Source organism: Eptatretus burgeri, chromosome 14, assembly GCF_056783735.1.
Source record: "Eptatretus burgeri isolate ZD-2024b chromosome 14, Ebu_testis_v1, whole genome shotgun sequence".
In the NCBI taxonomy this organism is placed as follows: Eukaryota; Metazoa; Chordata; class Myxini; order Myxiniformes; family Myxinidae; genus Eptatretus; species Eptatretus burgeri.
Window position 1 is genome coordinate 18,894,725 of NC_140974.1, and position 12,470 is coordinate 18,907,194.

The 12,470-nt window shown below is 44.9% G+C and overlaps 1 protein-coding gene across 10 annotated transcripts in view; it reads left to right on the forward strand.

Annotated features, from left to right (window-relative positions):
- Positions 1-12,470, forward strand: part of LOC147012734 (phosphatase and actin regulator 1-like) — a 203,120-nt gene that overhangs the window by 162,198 nt on the left and 28,452 nt on the right. For all 10 annotated transcript variants that reach the window (XM_085853856.1, XM_085853855.1, XM_085853857.1 and 7 more), the window contains 4 exons: positions 7,544-7,898; positions 8,091-8,269; positions 9,027-9,183; positions 9,919-9,974. In XM_085853856.1, coding sequence (XP_085709982.1) covers positions 7,544-7,898; positions 8,091-8,269; positions 9,027-9,183; positions 9,919-9,974 — 747 coding nt within the window. The remainder of the gene's footprint in view (positions 1-7,543; positions 7,899-8,090; positions 8,270-9,026; positions 9,184-9,918; positions 9,975-12,470) is intronic.

Consider the following 12,470-nt stretch of genomic DNA (forward strand, 5'->3'; position numbering starts at 1 on the left):
TCCCTTTACTGTATGTATGTTGTTCATGGTGCCCAACCCAGACAGTTCTCCAATGACTGAAATCCATGGTTTGCACTTCACGCGTTTGGACGATCATACCGGTCGGTACCACTCGAATGCATCATTGTCAGCTGGGGTCTGTGACTTCCGAGCGACGTTACAAACAATCACAACATCACAAGTGGGGTCCTCCATGCACATGACCTCCACCACTCCTATGTCGTCCGGTGTGTCCACGTGGATCTTTACAACTGGATAGTGATGCAGTGTACTATCATTCTGCTTGCAGGAGGTGACGTTGTCTGTCATCTGCCTTGTAGTCACCAGGTCTTTCTTCACAGCTGCACGAGTACATCCTGAGTCTCGGAGTACTGCCACTTTTCTGTGAACTGACGTAGCCTTCATCCACGGTGATGTTGCCATTGGCGATGCCGGTGCTGGTTTTCTCACAACTGCTGAAGACTGTACGTGTTGACTGAAACCCCCCTTTGTTCACCCTGACCCATTCAGAGCACCCCTTTGCACAGCTGATGCAGACTGCTCTTTCGGCTCTGCTCTGCGCATAATATATTTTCTCTGGAAATCGTGCGCTGCACCAGCTGCCTTCTGTTGTGGCCTCATCTAAGCTGCCTTCCTCAAATGGCATTGGGCCATCACGTGGCCTTTCTTGTTAGAATAGAAGCATTCCCTCTCGCTTCTACTGAATTGAGGCTTTGTAGGCTGAGATGGGTCAGTGTTGTGCAGTAAACTGTGCGACCTTGATTTCATTGTGACGTCCTTCTTCTTGACGAACCTCTTAGCAATACACCCGCCATGTGCTTCAATATTCTGCTCAGCCAAGGTTGTCATTGCTTCAATCTTCTGAGGCACTCTCTCAAGTATGAACAGAGCCATTTCCATGGAACGCACATAGAGGAACTGCTCACAAACCAACAAGTCGTTAATGCTTCAAAGCTATCTTCGCACTTTGCCATCAAAGTCTATTGTGTAAAGCACTGGCTCAAACGTGTCACCAACTGACATGCAGCTTCACCTTCATCGGGTTTTATTTCTCTGAACCTCCGGCGATATCCCTCCTCTATAAGTTCATCCCTCTTCAACAAGGCCACTTTCAAGCGATCATAGTCGTGAGCATTCTCCGAGGGCATACTGGTTAGGTACACACCTGAAGTGCTTTGCCTGTCAGAAGGGGGCTGAGACCAATTACCCAGTCCTCTCTGTTCCAATGTTGACTCGCAGCGAAGCGCTCGTCTCTCTCTCTCTCTCTCTGTCTCTGTCTCTGTCTCTGTCTCTGTCTCTGTCTCTGTCTGTCTCTCTCTCTGTCTGTCTGTCTCTCTCTCTGTCTCTGTCTCTGTCTCTGTCTCTGTCTCTGTCTCTGTCTCTGTCTCTTTCTCTGTCTCTGTCTCTCTCTCTGTGTCTCTCTCTCTCTCTCTCTCTCTCTGTCTGTCTGTCTCTGTCTCTGTCTCTCTCTCTCTCTCTCTCTCTCTCTCTCTCTCTCTCTCTCTCTCTCTCTCTCTCTCTCTCTCTCTCTCTCTCTGTCTCTCTCTCTGTCTCTCTCTGTCTCTCTCTGTCTGTCTCTCTCTCTCTCTCTCTGTCTCTCTCTCTCTCTCTGTTTCTCTCTGTCTCTGTCTCTCTCTCTTTCTCTCTCTCTTTCTTTCTCTCTCTGTCTCTGTCTCTCTCTCGCTCTCTGTCTCTGTCTCTCTCTCGCTCTCTGTCTCTGTCTCTGTCTCTGTCTCTGTCTCTGTCTCTGTCTCTGTCTCTGTCTCTGTCTCTGTCTCTGTCTCTGTCTCTGTCTCTCTCTCGCTCTCTGTCTCTGTCTCTCTCTCGCTCTCTGTCTCTGTCTCTCTCTCGCTCTCTGTCTCTGTCTCTCTCTCGCTCTCTGTCTCTGTCTCTCTCTCGCTCTCTCTCTCTCTCTCTCTCTCTCTCTCTCTCTCTCTCTCTCTCTCTCTCTCTCTCTCTCTCTCTCTCTCTCATCAAATGTAGGGAGCTTCGGCTTGTTTGCCAATACTCATACATTACCGGTGTCGGGTGCGGTGTGAGCATGTGTAGCTGCTTCAATCTCCAACTGTATTCTCTCCAATTCAATCTTCATTCGCATTTCCTCCTTCAGACGCTCGGCTTCCCGGGAGCATTCACCACGCTCCTCCTCCTCTTTGCGTGCACGTTCCTCACGCTCCGCTTCCTCTTTCACTGCATGTTCCTCATCCCCCATTTGTCTTTCCTCACGTTCCCGAGCCTTCTCTTCTTTTGCAGCCGCTTGCTTCACTCAATGCACTCGTCAAACTCCATGGCAGATGGTTGAGCGGTCAATTTGAACTCTAATCACAACCGCAGTATCGTGGCTGATGCATAGTCATCCTCGTCTGCTGTTTTTGTGACACCGTAAAGCCTTTTACCACTGGCAGATCCTGTCATGGTCGCCAAAATGTTTGGGGTGTGCGCACCTTGGGGTTTCCTTTCCTTTGGTGTATGTATGTTGTTTGTGGTGCTGAACCCAGCTCATCCTTTAATGGCTGCAATCCAAGGTTTGAGCTTCACGAGTATGAATGATCATACCGGTCGGCTACCAATCAATTGGATCTTTGTCAGTTGGTGTCTATGACTTATGAGTTGCGTTGCAGTGATCACATCAACAACGTAATGTTTTTGAAACTTGTATTTCAAATAAACAGATACAAAATCAAATGAGGAAGTTCACCATTACATGCAATGTCCAACAACGATTCCCGCTTTGAGTTATTTCCACCCAGTGTCTCTGTTCTGCTGGCTCAACTCACGCATGTTCACCTCGTCCTCCAGGGTTGTTGAACAATTGAGTCTTGTCGCGATGTTCCCTCTCCTATGCTGGCCCATCCAGGATGATTGAAGAGCTCGAAGGAATTCTTTCCCGATACACAATTTAATGAGTTTCAATCAACCTGATTATAATTGGCTCCACACGTTAACAACCACTCTGGGCATTAACACCTCATTCACTCATCAGAGTTAAATCTAGCATGGGGACAACCGATGCACGTATCTCGATCTCGTCACATGCTGCCCATCTCTCTTACACCTCCTCGCGGGTTTATAATCGTGACACAGACCAATCCCGTGCCTTCCAGAAAAAGATATTCTCGTCCTCCTGGAAGTTTCGTCTGAGAATGTTCCAGCACCTTCATGAATCTCACCAGGCAGTTTACTATACGACGCTGCCCTCTGCAGTCAAAATTAGCTCATTACATCAAACATTTTATATTACAATTTACCGAAGTGTCACTCAGCAAACTTATAACCTGTAACCGTCAATTTTACTCGTTCGTGTATCGGCATTTACCAATGCTTATTCACAAATACCACAACATCTAGCTTTTAACTGACATACTGTACCAGCTCCTTCGACATCGGCCTTCAAGGGCAAGAATTCCGTCTGGCAGGCTGATGAAGAGGTTGCAGAGTCATTCACATATCTGGCTTGGCTTGGCACCCCTTTGAGGTCCTGAATGTCGACTGATAATTTCCAAATGCTTGAGAGGCTGACTGTCATCCTGTATGACAAAATCAGTCCTTTGAACTATGTCAACAAGACAAGGAAGTAACTCTTCTGCCTGATGAATCTATTCATGGACAGAATGCTGCCCACGTCGAATGGTTTACTTCAACCCACCCGGCAGGTGGTGGGCTTCGAATCTGGTCAAGAAAAGGTCAAGTTACAATCTGGAAAGCAGCACACAGACACACAGCAAGTGCTTCCTTCTCCAAAACAATTTACCTGAGCCAAGGCATCATGTGTTGGCTGCAACACATGCCTGGCGTTGGCTCAATGGTTAGGGTGGTGGGCTTGGGATCCTATGATCCTGAGTTCAAATCCCACTCTGCTGTTGAATTAATACCAGGTGGGGTTGACTCTGCCTGTCATCCTTCTGAGGTCGGCAAGATGAGTGCCAGCATGCTGGTATACTGTGTCGGAGTGGCGTCCCGTCCAGGATTGTGTCCAATAGCCAAGGAGTCTGCTTCGGCAGCACAAACACTCTGCACAGAGTATGATCCCAGTGGAAGGCATCAGGATCATTGGTGCCATTTTGGATGACAATTTTGGAGGTCTCCAAAGCATGCATGGAGTCCAACAAATGCTCCTGCAAAGGAGACTGTTCCATTTGCAAATGTGACAAAGCCCATCTTGACTGCTCACCACTTTGCAATTGTAAATATAATTCATACAGTCGACCAAACACTGAGAACACAGCATATGTGACATCACAAAGACAATGAGGACATTAAATATGTTTTTGGATTGCAATACTGAGAGAAAATAAGAACTGTTGACATTTGATGTCCCAATAAAACAGTGTGCTGGTTTATCACAAAATGGGAGGTCATGAGGATAAATGCAGCACTAGATGATGATATTAGTGTGCCAGTAGTTTTGTTGTGGCTAAAAGCAGATTCAGTGACCCCCAAAACCCCTATTTTAGGAACTGCATGGCCTTCTTATGACCTTATTAAAAGCCCAAGATGGGTGACATTTTATTATTGACATCGGCCATGTTGGATTTTGGAGTATTACGTAAAAAGCTGAAAAAATTCAGGAGGGCTTTTCAGCTAAAATTTATGAAAACGCTCAAAGGAAGCTTCATGCCAAATTTGGTCCTTTTTCTCTGCTCTGTAACGGTAAATTTACTCAGCCACCTGACTATGTGATGTAAGACATTCATGGGAGTTTTATTTTAGGTCATCTCATCTCGATTCTCGAAGAGAAGAATTTATATAATGGGTTGTGATATCCGGATGTCTGTCCGTCTGTCCATCCGTCCGTCCGTCCGGTTGTCTGTTAACTTTTTGTGATTTTTGCTATTCCTCTCTTATCACCCGGCTGATTGTTCTGAAACTTGACAGATTAATACAAGACATTAGCCTGCACAATCGCTCAGGCTTCGATTTTTCGATTTTGGACCAAAGGGGCTCCCCAGGGTGTGTGTGTGTGTGTGTGTGTGTGTGTGTGTGTGTGTGTGTGTGTGTGTGTGTGTGTGTGTGTGTGTGTGTGTGTGTGTGTGTGTGTGTGTGTGTGTGTGTGTGTGTGTGTGTGTGTGTGTGTGTGTGTGTGTGTGTGTGTGTGTGTGTGAAGGGGGTACCCCATGAAACTTCGGATCCCTACTCATCCCTTATTTACCAACCGATGGCTCTGAAACCCGATACAGCCCTTCTACTCGTTGATCCACAGGATCTCTCTATCTCAGATTTTCTGATTTCATATCAGGGCGGCTCCCAGAGGAATTCCCCCAAATTGACTCCAGTCTAATGGCCATGACATTTCCCAGATTTTGGATTCACCGGAGATCTAAAGTACAACCTCAAGAGATGACCGTCGTATGGTGAGTCAAATTTGCAATCTTCTTCTTCCTCTACATTCAACTCGCTTCTACTAATTTGGATTTGGACCTGTGAGCTGCTATTTGCCATACAGAAGAAGACGAAGAAGAAGAAGAGTGCCAGCCTTCATTACAATACATAAATTGTAATTGGTCATGTTTATGTGCTCTTTCACTGTAAACATAGTAACAGGTTTTCTATTCCCTCAAGTTAGATTTTTAGAGAAAAGGGAGCAAATTGACTGAATATACATTGGGTAACATACGGGGTTTGTGGCTCAAGAAAGAAGGACAAGTGTTATGCTGCAGAAATTAAGATGGATTTTGTAAAAATGTAATCTTATGACAGGGGTTTTTTTCCAATTGAAATTGCATTGTTGGAGAAGCAAATTCCTCAGGCTTTGTCACGCGTGGTATAAATGCACTCGTCCATTGTTTGTTACTTACGAAATCTAAAGATTTCGTAAGTATATTGATGCCTTCCGTTTCTGTTTGTTTGTTTGTTTGTAAGCACGATAACTCGAGAACGGAAGAAGCTACCAATGTCAAATTACACCACGTGATTCAGGAGGGTGATGGCTAGTGCTGATTAGATTTTGGTCAAAATCGGTCAAAGGTCAAGGTCACAGTGAGGTCAAACATAATTCCATAAATTCACGTGGAGAAATGGAGATTTTTGCTTCGCTCGACGTTACGAGTTCGTTTTAACTTCGATTTTAATTTTGTCTTCGGTTTTTTTGCGATCGCTTAGGATGCTTAAAACTCGGTTGTCGAAATTCTGGTAAAAATCGGATGTTTTGGAGACGTTTTAAGATTGTATAAAAAATATTTCACTCGACGCATCACGGGTCGTCACGTGATGCAGCGCGCTCGAGCAGACGCGTCGTTGAGTTACGTTAAGGTATAATATAATTGCGTGGAGAAATGGAGATTTTTGCTTCGGTCGACGTTACGATTTTTGATGGTTTGGTACAGAATCATCGTAGAAACTTCTGGTTTGCGTCGCTCCCTTCTCCAGAGTCAGCTTTTATTAGACAAGGTCAGAGGTCAAGTTGAAGATTTCGTAAGTACCAGTCTATGACTGCTTGTTTGTTTGTTTATCTTCCTAGAATAAAAGAACAAACAAGATATTCACCATTAGGTGCATAAGGCAAACAAGGCATTTTCATTGGACAGGGGTTACAATCCTGGACAGGTCAACAGACAGTCACTCAGAGTGCAGGAATTTGTATTTTGTTCAGGGTTGCCGGCAATACCTCATTGAAACTTCATGAAGGACACCATGGATCTTTAACGTCCACCATCTCATGCCGGCAGATGGTACGCCACGTTTAACGTCCATCTGAGGGACGACACACCAGGATGAAACTTTACAGCTGGGTCGACATACCAACCCAGGCAAGACAGCTCAGAGGCGAGTGTGCACACCTCAAGGCTATCCCTCCAGCCAGTGCAGGTGCCAATTACAAAGAAGCAATCTTCAGAGTAACTTTAGCTTGGCCTGTTTGTTTTCCTGCCTGAACTGCTGGCTCATGATCCAGGGCACCCCAATTTAAATCCCATTTACTGCATGTTTGTCCATTGTCTACTAATTTCCTTGCACACATATTGATGGCTACTACTTTAACAGCCATAATTAATCCAACCTTCTTATGGGGTCGGCCTGGGATCGACAATAACTCACCTGTTCTTCATGAAAGGTGGCGTGGGTTCTTTGACATCCACCAGCTAGTGATAATGGATGAGACACCTGCCTTAATGTCCAAATGAGGGAAGGTGCACTTTGTGATGCAATGCCCTGCCTGCAAAGGAGCAATCTGACAGCTTAAAATTAGGTAAGGAGTCAAACCCAGGCAAGATAGTTCAAAGGTAAATATGCTACCTCTCCACAACCGTCGGATCATCCTTGTACACACATATGGATATCTAATGCTCGTGAAGGAGCTTCTACAATATAAATTTATATATATATATATATACACATACACACACACACAGTGTGTATGTATATATCTCACATCAGACAAATAAGAGTGTGTGTGTGTGTGTGTGTGTGTGTGTGTGTGTGTGTGCGTGTGTGCGTGCGTGCGTGCGTGCGTGCGTGCGTGCGTGCGCGTGCGCGTGAGTTCTCAGATGGGAATGGCCTTGATAAAGTCAACAAATTGATATGTCAAAACTTGCTTCCTGTCATGCAGGCTCTCCAGCCCACTCCTCCCCAACACTGCCTCCCAAGAAGAGTGCAGCGATCAGCGCAGCTGCAGCTGTAGTGGAATCTACTCTGGCTGCGAGGCATGCCATGCCCACACCACCTCGCCTTCATCATCTCAATGCTCACCTCCCAATGATTCTTTCCACTCCGTCGTCTCTGCCCACCGTCCCTTCATCAGTGGCCAGTGGGTCGTGTCACTCGGGGCACTGCCCACCTCTTTCCCAGCATGCAACAGGCTATGGCTTAGGCGCACCTGGCTCTAGCCTGATTCTGAAGGCCCCAAGCCGTGTAATCGAGGAGTTGAACCGAACGCTCGCCATGGCTGCCCAGCGGCTCGAATGGTTGGTGTGAACGATTCCAACATTCTTGATTTTATTCACATTAATATTGATGTTATTTTGCTTGCACAAGTGTTTGGTCTATTAAAGAAGCAAGTCTATATTTTTAAAATTTTAAAATAAAAAGAGAAATCGCAATAGAACTTGCAAATTTATTCACCGTTCATGCTACCTATTCCCTTCCCCTCCATGCAGTCTACATAACCTCGACACAAGGTCCCCATTTGGATCTGTTCCGCGCCTTGAAGTCACTGAGGCGACCACAGATGACGACGATGAGGATGACAGCGATAAGGAGAATATGGCGGATGACTCGGACTCAGATGATGGCCCGATTCTGTACAAGGATGATGATGGCAGCAACCTGCTCCTGAGTGAGTACCAGACATGTTTACCCTGGGGTTTGTGATGATCATTATTACCTCCACCACTGAAGGTGGATGGAGGTTATATTTTCACCCCTGTTTTGTTGACAATCCGAATCCGGATCTGGATCCAAGAATTTTTAAACTGATTCTTCACCATTGAGAGACGGGGCCAAAATGATAATATAGCACCATATTTCAAAAAGTTGTGGACGATTTATGACAAAACTTTGTGGATGAGTTGCTTAGGTGTTGAGAACAAGCCGATATCGATTTTGGCTCAGGTCTGGATCCAGATCCGACCTATCAGTGGGAAACCCAAAACGTAAACTGTTTGGCATGGCAGAGGTATGCGCTCTACCCTGTGCTGTTATAGTTGAGCTGATGTTTTTTTTTTTTTTTAATTTTGGCTTATCCTGAGAGAGCTAAATATGGGATGCAATATTTCGGCTCTTGCATTGTGTGGTGTTGTACGTGGGATAGATGTTGCTGAAAACATGACTTTCAATCCAATGGAATCAGGAGAATTACCTCCACTGGGGAAAAATTTGATACACTGGCTGGAAAGTGTAGATAACACGACTAACATCTTTGCCATGTTTTGCCGGCGCATGACCGTGCCTTTATGTTTCTTGGGAAGGACCCTTTGACTCCCCTTTATATGCATCCCATTGAGAGGTGATTGCTTGGTAACAGCAATCATTGAAAGCAATGAAAATTTGGTGTATGACCATTGTCTTACCCTGAAGTCTCGTTTTTGCTCCAGGTGCTTTAGCAACGAAGGTTTTGAGGAAGGATTCGCTTGCTGTGAAACTAAGCAATCGGCCATCTCGTGAGGAGCTGGAGGACAAAAATATTCTTCCAAGGCAGTCGGACGCGGAGAGGCAGGAGCTGTGGCAGCAGATTGGCACAAAACTGACAAGGTCAGTGAGTCGCACTGGTACCGTAACATCGACTCTAGAATCACAGTTGATTCACCTTTCCATTTTATTGATTTATTTTATTTACGCAAATAATTTTTGGACATTTATTTTGACACATAGCTAAAGTAATGCCCATTCTATATGATCATGCCGTCCTTAGCAGGATGTGGCAGTGCAGAACACACTTATTTTTGAGCTGTCTTGTCTGGGTTTGATTCTTGATCAGACTATTAATTGTCATATCGGTGCTTCACATCACTTGGGTGGAGTTTATCTGAGTGTCCTGTTTGGCTGGGGGAGTGGGGGGGGGGGTGTCAAAGATGTTGCAGTGTCTTACAACAAAGAGTCGGCGAGTTATCACCACCACCCTGGCCAAATTCCAAATTCCTACCCTAACCTACAGAGGTGCGTTGCATCCATCCCTAACCTCCAGCAATGATACTCCTACCAGCCACGTACTGCATACAAGAGAAGACTTGCAGTAAATCTCACCCTGTCGATACATGTATTGTTTGGCCATTTCATCATCAAAATGAGGATGAAAATGCAGCCTCCCTCGGGCATCGAAATATGCCAGGAAGGGACACGATGGTTGGTGTAAGATTTTTGTTGATGTGAAAAAAGCGACTGTGCAGATTGTTTTTCGTGGCTCAAAACGGGCTTTGTCAGTGCTCGCCGGAAAGTGATTTGAAGCAATATCTGCAGTGAAACCTAGTCTGTGTTATTCTCTTGTAGGAGGCTCAGTCAAAGGCCAACTCCAGAGGAGCTCGAGCAGAGGAACATCTTACGCGGTGAGCATACCAGGGTAGGGAACAAAGAGCGAGGATCATTTCACGATTTGTAAAACTTTCGTTTAACCGTTTCATTATTCTCCTTTTGTGGAGTTAAGAGGTGAAATGAGATTTATTTATTTATTTTTTGGAATATGTTCAATATGAAATTCCCATCGGATTTTCAGGAAACGATTATTTGCCGAAAAAATAATGTCCCGTAAATATGGTCACTTTCCCAGGTGGCTATACCACTTCTCGATTGGATGACTGCATCATTGCGACCTGCATTGAATTAATTCCACAACACGTTGAAAATATGTTCAAATGTGGAGATAGTGGGTGGAGGTAGTTGTGGGAGGGAAGTATGTTTTTTTTTTTTTTCATTTCATTTTTACAGCAATTATTTATTTAATACTGTTCAGCAAACATGATGATGACAGTAAAACTTTCTCTGAGCAGCCTACGACGCCACCACTGTGAAATTAACAGCAGTAAGAATGCATGTATAAAACAAAGAGAAAAGCTAACGACCCATCTCGGTAGAAGGGAAGGGGGAGAAAGCTGAGAGAACGAACCTCCAACCAAGATGAACAATGGATTTTATCTGGATCGGTTTATAAGAGCATGTTAACCGCTGTGGGAAACCCGGTGCGGTGCACATTTTGAGTGTGAGCCTATCATCAGGACAAAAGACGGGTGGACGCTCAAAACGGCCGCACCTTTTTCCCCACAGAGGTAAACACAGTCTTCAGTTTTTAGTTGAAATTCATTGTTTATCTTGTCAGCTGACACTAACTTTCATACATTCACCGAGACTAGTTTTCCTTCGTATCTCCTTCCATGGTACTTTTTTTGTTACTTGGGAGACACGTTAGATGCAGGTGGTGGAATTAGGATGAGGTGGAGAGAATTGAAAAGCATTTTAACACAAATATTCCAAGTGAAGTCTTGTCTTAAAATTAAAAAAATATAACAAAAGAAAATAAAGCTTTTTCCCGCCAGACCTTTTCCCCACGTATCCACCACTACCGACTCTTCTTCCTCCTTCTGCCATCATACGATCTTTCTTCTATTTGAGCCGACCCACTTTCACCATTACCTTCACGATTTCTTTCTACAACCTTCCATTACCGAATCTTACCTAATCTTCAAAAATCCAATCAAAAAACATTTTCTTTTTCTTTATATCCTTTCTTACGATACATCTCCCACAACCACGTGTTTCTCTACCCCTTCTTCTTCCTGTTACTTTTCGTCGACCCACCAGTTTCCCTCTGCGTTCGCCGATCCAAATTCACCATACACCTCCATGATTTTTCTTCAACCTTTGCTTTACCTAATGTAATGCAATCTTTATCAAATAAAAATTAAAAAAAAAAAAAAATATATATATATATAAACAGTCTCTTATAATGTTTCATCTTCCTCTTTCACACGCACTGTATGGTTCTCGGTATTGTATCATAATTCACTTCTCTTTTTTTCTATTTCAACAAACTGCTTTCAATTCGACCTTTCCTTCATCCCATGTCTAAAACGTCCCACTGTTACAATGATTTTTTTTTCTCCATTCTCTTAATTCACCTTTATTGCATCCCTCATGTAATGTCTTTAAACACATCTCTGACCTAAGAATTTTTAAAATCCCAGTTTGCAATGTATGTTCGTGTTCCATCAATCGTCCTTTGTTTTACAACTTCAGTACCAATTCACCCCACCTACTTCTATCTACCTCTCCCAACCCCTCACCCGTTATCCACTCTCCTTGCCCTTCCCATCTTGCGCCTCATTTGACCTCCGTTAGTACCTCCTCACTGTCTTCTGCTTCAGTTTCAGCTCCTCCTCTGTTGTCCCAAAGTGTGTGGTGATCTCACATCTGTGGGCTCCATTGTAACCTAACAAATATTTCACTCTCTCAGTCAGTACACTCATCACCAACACAAACATGCTCCTTCCTTCCTCTCACCACAGCTCCCCCTCTTCCCAAACCCTAAAATCTTCCACCTATCCCTGCCCACTCCCTTCTTCACCATACCACCAACAAGTCTCATCTTTTTCTTCTCCCCACCTCTCCCATCGCCGTCCTGCTCCTTGGCCATGCCTGCTCTTATCGTCTCCTGTGCCTCTCAAAGAAACCGTCATACTCTTCCCCCTCCAAGCTTCCCTCCCACCTTTCTCAAAAACTCCCCCCTCACCCTTCTCCCTCCAATCACCCTCTCACTCCCCCTTCTCAACAGTGCCCCCCTCACATCCACAAAGCTGCCTCCTTCCCCTGCCCTCTCTCCACTTCCTCCAATCTTCAATTGCCTTCTGCCCCCTCTCTTATTACTCCCCACTGTACCTCAACCCAGCACCTCCGAGCCTTTTCATCTCCTCATCCGGCCCTCTACCCTATCTCTTCTGCAATCCCCCACCAGCTTTCAACAATTCTCCGAACCTTCCTCCCTCATCCTACCGTCCCCCTCCCCTCCCCTGCACCCAAAGCCTTCTCCCCTTCTTCTTCCTTAACAGTGT